At 52.5% G+C, this 13,240-nt stretch overlaps 3 protein-coding genes across 3 annotated transcripts; 1 reads left to right on the forward strand and 2 right to left on the reverse strand.

The window, feature by feature from the left end:
• The first annotated feature begins 213 nt into the window (after window positions 1-213).
• PV05_01021 (uncharacterized protein) lies at window positions 214-2,638 on the forward strand. The gene has a single exon (XM_013465965.1). The coding sequence runs from the start codon at window positions 395-397 to the stop codon at window positions 2,522-2,524; it is 2,130 nt and encodes a 709-aa protein (XP_013321419.1). The 5' UTR covers window positions 214-394; the 3' UTR covers window positions 2,525-2,638.
• PV05_01022 (uncharacterized protein) lies at window positions 2,592-8,598 on the reverse strand. Its single transcript, XM_013465966.1, has one exon. The coding sequence runs from the start codon at window positions 8,378-8,380 to the stop codon at window positions 2,687-2,689; it is 5,694 nt and encodes a 1,897-aa protein (XP_013321420.1). The 5' UTR covers window positions 8,381-8,598; the 3' UTR covers window positions 2,592-2,686.
• A 148-nt stretch (window positions 8,599-8,746) lies between these two features.
• On the reverse strand, window positions 8,747-12,850 carry PV05_01023 (uncharacterized protein). Its single transcript, XM_013465967.1, has one exon. It carries the CDS (start codon window positions 12,416-12,418, stop codon window positions 8,933-8,935), a length of 3,486 nt encoding a protein of 1,161 aa, XP_013321421.1. The 5' UTR covers window positions 12,419-12,850; the 3' UTR covers window positions 8,747-8,932.
• Between the last annotated feature and the right edge of the window lie 390 nt (window positions 12,851-13,240).

Below are 13,240 nucleotides of genomic sequence, written 5' to 3' on the forward strand. Positions count from 1 at the left end.
CGCGAAAGTCCGTCGTAAGACGCTTGAAGAACAATTATGGTGGGTTTAACATTCTATTCGTATGTTATCGCCAATGCCATTCGCAGCCTCGTGAGGCTGCACTAAACTGCAAACGGAAGACACCGAAGTTGGCCTATCTGCTTTATCCATCACGTGAGCCGACGCAACATTGGCCCTTGCGGCGTGTCTATCGATCGTTCATTTTGAACCCTCCCTCGCCTCCGCTCTCTTCCCATACACAATCATAGTCGACCTGATCATTCGTCATTCGTTCTCATCCTGCAATCCGTATCATCTTGTAATAAGTTTTCTCTCCCTTCCGTTCGTTGGCCGGCTCCAACTTCATATGACAACCCTGCGCTTCAACCTCGACATGCAATGAGTGATTTCTGCCATGGTCAACAAAGCTGATGAACGATACGGAGTGGTGCTGGACGCTGGTTCGTCCGGTACCAGAGTGTACATCTACAGTTGGCTCCCGAATTCACTCGCTAGACTTGACAAGTCTTCACTACAATCCCTCCCCGAGTTGGAAACAAAAGACAAATGGACCAAGAAAGTCCATCCGGGAGTTTCGACATTTGGTGCAAACCCAGATTCAGTCGGGCCGGATCACCTCAGACCGCTTTTACAACATGCCCTCCATTATATCCCTAAAGAAGCAGTCCCTGAAACCCCCATATTCCTACTCGCAACCGCTGGCATGCGCCTTCTTCCTGAACAACAGCAAAAGGACGTCTTGCGCAATATCTGCTCGTATATTCGATCCGAGACCGAATTTTCCCTACCCGACTGCGATGTACATATACAAGTAATACCTGGCGAGACCGAAGGGCTGTATGGCTGGATTGCTGCAAATTATCTGTTAGGAGGATTTAATTCACCACAAGACCACGACCACGGCAAAGGACATCATACATATGGCTTTTTGGATATGGGTGGTGCATCTGCACAGATCGCTTTCGCACCAAACGCAACAGAAGCGGAAAAACACGCAAATGACCTGACACTGCTGAGACTTCGAACGATAGACGGCCTACCGCAAGAATACAAAGTCTTCGTTACAACATGGCTCGGTTTCGGTGCCAACGAGGCTCGGCGACGCTATGTCCAAGACCTCGAAGAATCATACGGGATTGACGGCCTCCTCGAGATGCCAGACCCATGTCTGCCCAAGGGCCTGAAACTAACAGAGGATGGCGAAATCCTGTCTTCAGCCGACGAACCTCACCCGAACCGCTTTCTTCTTGGAACAGGGAAATTTGACGAATGCATGCGCCGGACGTTCCCCCTTCTCGAAAAGGACATCCCTTGCCCCGATGAACCCTGCCTGATCCACGGCGTCCACGTGCCCGCCATTGACTTCGAAGTCAACCACTTCATCGGCATAAGCGAGTACTGGCACACGACGCACGAGATCTTCGAAATGTCCCACAAGGACAAAGCATACGACTTCAACACATATCAAACCCGTGTCAAGGAATTTTGCGAACAGGACTGGTCGACCATCCAGAAAGGTGTGGCAGATAAGACCTGGGGCAAGAAAGTGGACGAACAGACAGCGCTCGAAGTCTGTTTCAAAGCGAGCTGGTTGATCAACATGCTTCATGATGGTATTGGCATTCCGCGCGTCGGTATTGAAGACACGGACACGTCCTCGCACAATGGGACGAAAGAACTTCTCGAGAGCAGCAAAGAGAAGGGATTCCTTGACCCTTTTCAGGCTGTGAATAAAATCAAGTCAACCGAAGTAAGCTGGACGATGGGCAAAATGGTCCTCTACGCGTCCGCAGATATCCCCCCGGCGCATCAAGACGACTTGCCCGTTGGCTTCGGCAGCAACGTTCCCGGCGTGCCCGAAGACTTCCAGTATCCGAGCGGTGGCAAGCTGCAAAGCATCGACGTCCCTGATTCCCACCATCCTGCAACAGAAAGCCAGAGCATAACAGACCAAATTCACGACACGCTCTTCCATTCCGATGCCCCGCACCGCTTGCCGGGCTTTATATTCTTCCTTCTCATCCTTATAATCGCAGCCTTCTACCTCTGCGGACGGGACAGGCGGTCAAGGATATACAATTCGCTCAAGTCATCGTCTTCCTCTCCCTCGACATCGAAGTCCTCGAAACCTCCATCCTCCTCCTCCTTCTTGGGTTCTCTCCTCGGCCGCACCCGACACAGCGACCGGGACCGCGACCTCGAAGACGGCACAAGCTCGTCAACGCGCCTCTACGACCCCGCTGAGTTTGAACTGGGGAACCTCTCAGCCTCTAGCTCGGACGATGATCTTGTCTCGCATACTCCCCGTCCAGGATCTCGGTCCGGTATGAACATAAACAACTTATCAATGTCCCCGCCGAGTAGTCGACGCCATCTGAACAGGTTACGAGCTGACATCATAGACCGAAGAGGTCTGGTTGTCAGGACCGAGAGTTGCGAACGGCTTGGAGTCGATACTACCGGTGTTGGTGGTGCGAATGGGCGATCCAAGAGTAGGAGTGGGAGTCCGACGCGGCTCAAATGAGACCTTGTTCATAGACTGTTGGAATGAATCGAGTTCCACGACTCATTGTGTTGTGTTGAATGATATACTTTATGATGTTAGAATGAATTTTATAGGAAGATGATCAGATTAAAAGGTTACATCATTCTGTGCTTGCCCTCATTCGATGGTGAGAGATTTAAATCACGGCTCCCTATTCGCAGCACGCTTGCCACCGGTCACCGCCTCGGGCAGTTTGAACTCGGGAATGCCAATATCGCCTTCAACCATGACCTCCTTGACGGGCCTGAGCAGACTCGAACTCGTCCCACCCGTGCTCCCGGCCTTCCTATTCTCGCGTTCTTTGTCTCTCTGACTCACAATCTGCGGCAACGTGGCGCTGACTTCCCGATAAAACGCTTCGAGGCGCTCCTTGTCATGACAGAACGCTTCCAAGTCATTCTTGATCTGCTCGGGCGTGACGTACTGCGTCAGCATATGTCCGCCGCCGCCGCCGCCGAGAAACACGGTCTGACGAAGACCCGACCCAAACACGTCGGCGGTGACTTGAGGCGTATTAGCAGCAGCCGCCGTCGTGGCCGGTAGCGGGACGTTCACGGCCGAGGATGATGCCGATGCCGATGTCGTGGTCGCTGTGCCTGTGCCTGTGCCTGTGCCTGTGCCTGACGCGGATGCCGAAGAGAGACTCAGACTCGAGATTCCTGCTCCTGCTCCGGCACCGGGCGTTGCCAGTGGCGTCAGAGATAGTGGCCGGATCAGCGGTGAAGCGAAGGGCCCGGCCTTGGGAGATGCCACGTTCAATCCGATAATACCGGACGCTTGCATGCTCGGCGTGGGACTGAGTTGGGTGGTGGTGGTCGAAATACTCGGTGGCAGGCGAAGTAGCATGGAGCTTGCGGCGTTGGTTATTGAGTCCCTCTTGCTGCTGTCGAATTTGTAAGACGTATCCTTTGCCGAGGCGAGCCGCGAGTTGTACAGTCTGTTCGCGAGCAAGAGGATATCACCTTCATCCGTGATCTGCGCCATCCCGACACCGGACCGGTGCACGAATTGTGTATACTTGTAATCCAGCGTGCCCCATGAGTACCTGATCTCGACGTTTTCGGGAAACTCGCTTGCGGCTTCGAGGTCGAGGACGAAGTTGAACCGCTTCAAAAGGGCCTTTTGGTAGAGGTGGACATCCGAATTCAACGGTGTTTGCGGGCCGAAAGATGTCGCGGTGAAATATACGTTGCTGACCGACGCACGACGGGGGGGTTCGACGGCTAATCTGATGCGATAGGGAGCGCGGAAGGGTTCGTGTTTGGGAACCTCCGAAGCTTCTGCTATTGGGACCTCGACGAGCTTCAAGCCATATCTTTCAGCTTGAGTCGTCCAACTGACAATGGCATCGTCGACAAGCTTGGAGGTCACGTTCAGCCAGGCTAGTTCAAGGTGATAACAGTTCTCTGGGTTGTGCAGTCTGTCGTAGTGCAAATTGATGATCTCGTGCCTGTTGGAGCGTTTTCTGGTATCAACATCGATGCGGATCATTTTGCTCAACGTGACGGTCCGTCTCTTCTTGTCGCCCAGCGACTTCGCTATTTCGGAGCTGACTTGCGCTTGATTCGCCAGACTCGACCCTGACCGTGTCCGCCCGGTGAACATTTCGCGCGGCGGTTGCTCGTTGATAGGCGTTGCAGGCACCGACCGATCTGATCGTCGACTTGCCGGAAACCAGGACTGTCTGGCCTCTGGTCGCTGAAAGCGCCATTCAGGCTTGATAGAGTAGAAGTAATTGCCGTCTTTGAAGTTATGCCGGCTGTTGACGTGTTCAAACAAGCCTTCTTTCATCAAATCATTGCCGAGCTCGACCGCCTCATCTCGAGTTTCAATGTCCCTGAAATTATGCACCAGCCAGTTGGTCAGATCTTCTCCCATGAAACAGCTATAGTGCAGCCGCAGATGCCATCGCCGGTTCTTGATCTCGATCCCTTTGTCGCTTTGCAAGGCTTGCGCTAATTTGGACAAGCTGAAGCTATCTCTATCGAACTGATCCTCTTCAGGGAGGAGCTGAGTGGGCTGTACTTCACCGGCTTCTTCTGCAGCAAGTAGCTTATCGAGCTCCGTTGCCACCAACTCAGATGGATTGAGGGTTTCCAAGTTGATACTCAACGGATTTCGATCCTTTCGCTTCAAGGTACTCGCACGAATCTGAGCAGGTCTTCTCTCGTCAGGTGGTACGTAGCGAGCCTTTTGCCACATCTGGGTCAAAGCCCGGATGCCGCGTAGATGTATCTCCTCTTCGTTCTCTTCACCTTCCGACGGCACTGCTCTGCGGGCGCTTGTAGGCGGTTCAACTGGAATCAGCACAAAACGGGCGCGCCAGAACCGAAGAGCTTTGATATCTGCCTCGGCCTGCTTGCCTACATCCGAGAGGTAATTATCTGCGGCCTCCCATGGGTACTGCTCGGAGAACCCTTTGAACTGCATATCTCGTATGGCGTAATTTTCGGAGAGGATGGTTCTGATGTTTGGATAATAGTTGATCTGCTGGGGATATTGAGGTTGTACAGCGGGCTGCTTCCGCACGTATCGGGTGACTCGAATGCGATCTGATTTCTCCAGGGACAATTTTTGGATCGTATTGCCCATGGATAAGAATATGAAAGAGCCGTCGGGTCGCACCACATCGCTCGTGAAGAATGCCGAACTGTCGCAGGTGCCGGGCCCAACAGATTCAACCAAGGATGGACCGATGACTAGTTGGTAGCCATGGGAGAATCGTAGGGCCAGCATTTCCCTCAGCAGTGTATCTCGCGACTCCGGAACTTCAAGCATGTCGTTGGACATTTCAAGATGCACGTCGTAAGTCATTGAGTCGTACTCGGTTTGGAGGTCCTGTCTCGAGGGGAAGTCCGATGTTGTCAACGGGACTGAAGCGGGAGTACACAATGAACGCCATTTAACGGTTGCAGCACGTGGCTTTCGTGGATACAGATGTTGCCATCTGCCGAAAAACGATTCTCGCTCTGGGTGACGCTTCAATGGATTCGAAGCGTTGACATTCCGCACGTAAGGGAGATTGCTTTTGGGCACCGAACTTGCCACGGATGTTCCGAGCCAGCTGTCATCCGCTTCTACACTGTCACTGTCATCTTCAGCGCTGCCGGCGGACGTGCCAGACGCCTCGCTCTCTGACCCTTTGTCAGTCCCAGAGTCCTCTTTGGCGCCACTAACTTCTGTTTGGGCATGGCGAGATGTTGAACCCGACCGAATTGACTCGGTAAACCTATCATCGTGGTGCTTCCGTAATGGCGTGTTGATAGAGATTGGTTTTGAAGGCACACCTGCTGCACGTCTAGCCGGTGTAGTGTTTGTACTTTCCGTCCGTGAATTTTCACCAAGATCTTTCTCACCAACGACACTGGCCGTGGACACCGATCGAATGCTTGCGGCCGAGGTGGCAACTGTCGGTTTCGATTTGCCAATTAGCTTGCTCATCAACGGTTGCGCTTGTACGTTGGTGGTGTTAACCTCCGTACTAGCTACAGCCCTGACTGGAGGAGCCAAACCTCGCAAAGAGTAGCTGAGATTACGGTTTACCTTTGAAGGCTCTGACGTTCGCTTGTGTGGAATCGATTGGTCTGATGCATCTACTGAGACCAATGAAGGTAGATGAGGTCGGAAAGGAGTGTTGAGAGGTTTATGGGACAGCACTTTCGTCAGCTTGGACTCGGGGTTAGTCTCCTCAGCCGTGGGTCGGACCTTGCTTGGGAGTTTAGAGGAAACAAAATCAGTGCTTTTTGTGAGACTTGAAGCTTGTTTGAAGCCTTTAGCTAGCATCTGGTGACCCGGCCGTGAGCGAAATAACGTGGAATCATAGTTCTCCATACGGTCAAAAATATCCCCTAGAGCTTTCGCGTGCGTAGACAGAAGCCCTTGATTGGAAGGAACAGGATCGATCCTGGATCTGATCCTGCGTGATATCGTTGGAGAATGAGATAGACTCCTGGCAGCACTCGCACGCCGGGTTTTGGATTTAAAGCGGGTGGACTTGCTTGCCGCTGCGTTTTGCGTTTCACTCATGAAGGGAATGCTCATGTCTGCCAGTCCCAGTTCCATGAGTCCCATCATTTGGATCTCATACATCCTAACTCGTGGGACAAAAGGATGCTTCTTTCTTTTTGCTTGCATAGATTTATGCTTGGGCTCATCTTCGCGAGCTATGACGTCCAGATACTCGTCTTCAGCGGACCAGTACGAAAGATCAACCCATTGAGGTATTCCGAAGCACCATCCATGCACGCCATCCCAGGTCTGCCCTGAGATGTGACTGGTGAAGTGTCGAAGACTGTTGGACGTGATGGAGGACAAAGCTGGTGAGAGCTTTCGGGGTTGGCTGGAATCGTAGAAGGCTGGACCTGATCCAGATCGCCGCGGACTGATGTTGAGGCCGGAGGGGATAGAGAGTTGGGTAGAGTCTTCAACGGGCGCATGTCGATATTTGAATAGTGGCACCGAGTGCAGCGGCATTCGAGACAGGCAGACAATGTCAATTCCAACGCCATTGTTGGTTAGGTTCTGCGAAGTCAAATTGAGAAGATCACGGTTGACTTCAAACACACCAGTCCCAGCACTGATGACCACAACTGACACGCCGGTACGAATCAGATCACGGTCAACGAAGTCATTGGCGAATTGTGCACAAGCAATGTTGATGGCTTCCAGGATATTGCCCTTCAGGGCAGTGCTTGGCCTTCCAGCTATACGTGTGGCGTTGCTCTTTGCGTCTTTGATCGCTATTTCGTTGTTGCTTGAAGTATGAAGGGATATATCTCTCAGAAAGACACGAAAATCTTTTTTGAGTTCGTTCAAAATGGTTGTCCACTGTGCACTGGCCATGTCCGTAACAACAACTCGGTAGAAATCTTGATATTGCCTCGCGGTCATGTTGGGAGCCCCTGTGACCGAAGCTGTCTCTAGCCGTCGGTCCTTGTTCCTGGCGAGGTCGAAGCGGTCGTATTCTAGGCGGCCGAACATGACAATGCTGACCAAGTGGCGGACATCCAAGTCAGTCCACCTCTTAAAGAGCTCAGGCAGGAAGCCATTGATGACGCGGTTAAACATTATCTCGCCATTCCCCTCAGAGTCAAAGTCCCACATTTCACTGGACATCTGTATGAAAAGCACGTATCGTGCAGCCTCGCTGCGGAAGATGGGGATGGTGGTGCCTGCGAAGTATGCTGTGGGCACTTTATGGCTCTGGACATGTATCGACTTCACTGTGAGCTTGATTGTGCCTAGAAAAGTGATCTTCTGTCCTGTGTAGATTGTTCTTCCTGCCAATTCTTGACCAACAAGCCGCCACATATCGGACCTTGCCAAGTACGCGTCTCTAAAGCTGAACTCGACATGGGAAGCCGTGCGGTCTTCGAAGGAAGCAGGCTTAATCCATACTTGGGAACGCGACCGAAGACCGAATGTTGTGGCGATGTTGGCTTTGATCGAGACTTGCAGACTTGCCTGTCTCGCTGTGAGTTCCGCTGGTGCGAATTTGGTGATGCAGAGATAGCGCGGCTCAGAGCCTGAGTTGGCATCGAGTCTCGCTCTTTCAGTCGCATTGGTAGGCGACTGGAAGTCGCGAACATCCGAGGTCTCTTTCTCGGGAAATATCTCAATCAAGCTGCCTTCGCGTATGTCTGAACCCCCGAGACAGGTCTCGTTGATGAGCACATCCTCAGATGAGAAATTGTCATCGTGGACCCAGAGTGCAGCGCGGACTGGTGGAGTGACTTGAGTGTTGTGAGCGCCATCGCCCAACCCCGAATGAGACTGTGCCGCGACTCTCACCGTGGAGCCGCTGCTCGTTCGACGATGCCGATGTGAGTCCTGCATATTGGGACGAGTCGATGCTTAGATCATGCTGCTTTTCATAATGATATCGGGAGAATTCCGTACTCATAACTGGCGACCAAGGCGTAAGGGCTCCTGTTAAAGTGGGAGATCATGACGTCCGCTGACGAGGGATAGCGTAGCCTCAATTTTCATCAGGCTTGGACGAATGGTCCACGTTCTCCCCGGACAGGTACTGGGTCGAATGAAAAAGATTCTTCCGCATGAACCAAGGCCACCCAGACCGATGCGCGACGCTTTGAATTGACGTTTGATGCTGCCTCGATGCCAAGGCATATACAGATCACGTGATCATCACCGTCTGCGGGTCACCGTGAACATGGAAAATCGAAGGCGAGTACTCGGTATGGTGAAGTACTGCTATGCAGTTTAATATCAAATGGATGTGTCCTCGTATAGTCAGGATACATCGGTCTTCTAGCATCTCTAATGATACATCTACTCAAAGGGTATCTTGGCGGGTAAGAGGACTTCACATTTCACGAAGTCCTCACCGTGATCATCAGTCATCATATATACAAGTCGTGCAGCAGTCTACCAGACACTCCTCGTCTCAACGTTCAGAAGCCACTTCTTGACCCCCTCACGCAAGACATTGTCTTGCTTCATGTCTTGCTCCAGTGCTTTGCCATCGACTTTTAGATTGCCGTTGCCGTCTTTCGAGCGATGATGCTTCGCCAAGTCATTGTTGACACTCTTGACGACTTCCTCCAAAGCCCCGACGACTGCTTGTCGGCAGTCTGACCGGAAAAGCATCGGCGTGCGAGTCCCGTGCCTGGCTTTACCTGAGCTAGAGATCTCCAATGGCTCAGACCTCATGGATGAGGCTGCGGATACGGTCCTCAAGTGTGCTCTGGAAGGAGTTACCGACATATGTTTCGGCTGCTCTGCCTCATAAAGGACCCGCTCGATCGCATCAGTGAGAGTGGTGTCAAAGTCCATCACTGTCTCGCTCACGAACCGCTCGCCATCATTATCTTGAAACACGGGGGCTTTGCGATATTGCAACGTCCCAGATTTTGAAGGAATATTGTCCGATTTGCCTGTGGAGTGAGGGACGTTATTGTCTGCGAACGTGTCCTGGTTTACTCGACGCTGCAAAGTCAGGCGACGGATGGTGAATGTCCGGCAGTCAGCGAAGAGTGTGGTGCAGACATTGATCCACAATTCCCCATCTCGCTCTTCTGGCAATGATCCACGCAGCTCTTCGCTGTTTGTAAGTTCCCTCGACATACTTTGCCTGACTTCCTCTTCAAGCTCCTGATACGGCTTTACACCTTGAAGGATGAAATCTTCATGATATCGCTTGAGATAGCCCGCCACGTTTAGTGGACTTGAACTCGTGCTTTCGGTACCATTGGAGCGCAGGCTCAAGAACGAGCCTCCTTCATCGGTGCTAGCGATGGATGGTGATCGAACGCGAAGTGATGAAGCAGGTGAAGGAACTTTCCCCTCCGTCCAGCCTACAAATCCTGGTAGGCAAATGTCGACGTCAACCACTCCATCTTTTTCGTCGACTTGAAGCCGCGGCGGATGCGTTTGGCTGGCAATCGTAGATGGAGGTCTTGTAGGTAGTATAACTCCAGTACTTTGGCCTTCCGTTGAAGTATCGCGCAGATTGCTGGCCTCATCCACCATTTTTTCTAGATGAGTCGGCCGTCTTGTTTGTATGGGAACAGATCGGGGAGCATGTCTACGGCGGTCCCTCAGACTTCCTGTGGTAATCGAAGTCGGAGCCTGATTCATGGTAGAGGACGAATTTGACCCTTTACCCCACAGCCCACTGACGTTGCTGATCAATGAGCCCCAGTTGATGCTGGATTGGCCGGCCTGAGAGTGACTGACGCTATCCCTTCGAAGAATCCTAGCCAGGTCAGCACTGGCACCGGTCTCTTCGACATCCGCTACAGCTGTATCAGGGAAATAGCTATCGGTCTTGGTGGAGAAATGAGGGACAGGGGTACTAGTGCCTGGGGTGGCGGTCGAACTTGTGGCGTTTGTTTTCTGCATTGAGCTGCGTCCGTCAGGTGTGAATACTGACAATGGTTTGTTGGCTCCTGATTCGGCGTCTGCCCGGGACAGAACTGAACGGGAACTGCTTGGTAAGGCCCTCCGAAGTCCTCCAAGACTGTCGGTCGATGATGCACTGGTGGACAAGCTGGATACCTCCCGAAGCGGAAAAGTCACCGAGCTTTCTCGCGACTTCGAGTGGATGTGACGACGCGTGGAGGCCCCATTGACCGTCTTGCTTGCAGCTGAAGAGGAGTCTATGTCGGGAGTCAGGATCGGCACCATACATTCAGCGCCCGCCTTCGCAAGCGCGGTGGCTCCCACCGAGGGTGGCAGAAATGAAGCCAGCAGGAATATGAGGCGTCGTGTCATTGATCGGTTGTCGCAAATAATAACGGTACGAGATGCGAGGCAGCTTGATGGAGTTCGAGCCTTATTTAGGGACTTGATTTGTTTCCGATACCAGTCTGGGCCCAGCCACTCAAGCCATTCAGTATGGTTCCCAAGAAAAGCAGTCAGGAGATTGAAGAGAAAAAAATTCTGCTGTTTGTTACCGCAAACACGGACGAGGTACCGGGCTTCATCAACCCAGTGGCCGCCATTGTCGAGACCGAATCCAGTGAGCACGCGTGGGATCCGTAGGGCGTACGACATTCGCCATAGTGCATGTTTCACCAACGGATGCATACGCGCGGTCTGAGCCAGCAGATTAGGACATCTGAGATAGACGTTGCGCTGATTGGTACGCTGCTCTGCGGGACCTTTTGGAGCTTTTGCGGCTGAAGAAATCATGGCCAAGTTCACCTCCTGTAACAGATCACCAATCTCAACATGAGCAGCCCGTTCGACAACAGAAAGGCTTCTCAAAATCACATCCCAATTTTGCACAATTATGTCCATGCTTCGATCGGTCAGCTGACCGGTTGCTTCTGGAGATGTTAGGTGCTCAGGAATTGCATTCAGGAATGTCCAAGAGGCATCGGATCCGTAAGAACCAGGGGCGGACGCTCCGGTGAAAGAAGCCCTGGAGGCTGGACGGGTGGAAGAAGTGCCCGGGCGATTATCGCTAGACCGCGATATATAGAACAGCAATCCAATCGCATAGACTGGAGTCTTTTTTTCCACAAGCTTGGGCTTCTTTCCCTGGTTAGCTTGACCCTCAGGTAGTTCTCGGCCATGCGTTGTTGGACTTGCGACGTCACTCTGCCCTGCTGAAGAGCTTCGATGCTGTCTCAGATCATCCTTAGTTTCGGGTAATGTGACGGGGAACATCCGAGTGATCAAGATGGAGTCTCGACCTTCGACCTCGGATCCCTTGGGCGCTACACTCTGACGGTGAGTAGTGGCGGCGTTTATGGAAGTCTTTGCTCGTAACAGAGGGGCTCGGACTGCAGCTGCATTGGGAGCATTCGAGGTTGGTGTTCTAGCAGTGGGACCACTGGTAGCAGTATGATCTCCTGGCAAAACATGTATCTTGGTGCTTGATCCTGACTTTGTGGCACTGGTAACTCCAAACATGCAGTCCAGGATATTGCTGAGATGGTCTGTCGGTTCAGACTCTTTATTGGGGCGAGCCCATGACGCCGTCGACCCAGAAATTGTAGAGCTTCTATTTCTCATATGGCCCGTGACTGGCGGACTGTGTTCGGGTCTGGATGTCGCGTCGTTGGCGAACGGAGAGGCATGCTGCCTTGTAGGGAGAGCGGCATCAGAGATCAACTCGGCGGTGGCGGTATCGTAGAGGAGCAGAGGGCGGTCATGCGTGCCAAATGCATCTTGAGCGATAATGATTCTCAGATCTTTGGTCTGATTCAGGTCCAAGCCTATTCGATCGTCAAAAGGCGAGGCGCGAACATTTGGCGAGCCAAATGGAGTGGTAGGCGGTGAGAGAGAGCCATAACGTGCGTCGGGAGAGATCTCTGGCCAGAGAAGAGTGCGGGTGTGAGTCTCGTCGGTTGCGCTCTCCAGCTGCCCGCCTCTGGAGTATCCTTGTATCAGTCTTCCCAGCATCTCCGTATGATATTTTTACACCAGGAACACCTCGATAGGAGAGCGGCCGAGGGCATCACTTCACAAGAAGGTCAATGCACGAGTAGACTGGTGTCAAAATAGGCAGGAGTTGCAGTTGAGGGTCAATGCCTGCACCGGAAGGATAACGACGAGGTTGGGAGGGCTTCGCCATGGCACTGATGCTATTCAGCAACAATGACAGAGAAGGATTGGAAGTAGATGGCCGAATTGTAACAGGAAAAAGTGCCGTTGTAGTTGTGGTCGAGAATGGAATGGCTTCAAAGCACCGGCTTCCGCATTCCCACGACTTTTGACGAGACGTCGAGCCGGTTTCGAAAAAGGGTGGCACTGTCTGACGGCAGGAGTTCGTCGGCTTCACCTGGACGTCCTTGACGTGATGATACTCGTTGTCTATCCGGAGTCCTTCGTATACAACGTTATAGCGTAAGTCGTTGACACACGGAAGGCCGTTAGTACCATAGTGCCACGATCATAACTCCAGTGATCTACCGTTAGCAGACTCCCTATCTTCAAGCTGGAGTTGAATGCTTCCTGTCAGACGATGCCATTTCTTCTGGAAACCGCCTCACTTTCTCGTTTTCGCTCTGATGCAGGAATTACGGTGAAGAATTGGCCCAAAGCGCCTAAACCGCTTCCAGCATTTCACTAAACAACTTCGTCACCTCATTCATGCAGCCCGGACACCGCATCCTCCTCTTATTCGTCTTCGCTTCATCTCCATGCTGGCTTGGTGGCCATTGAGAGCCTAACATGGGCCAGGTACATGTCCAAACGCACCTCAGACCTCCCGGGCCCCAATGA

This window comes from Exophiala xenobiotica, assembly GCF_000835505.1.
Source record: "Exophiala xenobiotica strain CBS 118157 unplaced genomic scaffold supercont1.1, whole genome shotgun sequence".
Taxonomy (NCBI): Eukaryota; Fungi; Ascomycota; class Eurotiomycetes; order Chaetothyriales; family Herpotrichiellaceae; genus Exophiala; species Exophiala xenobiotica.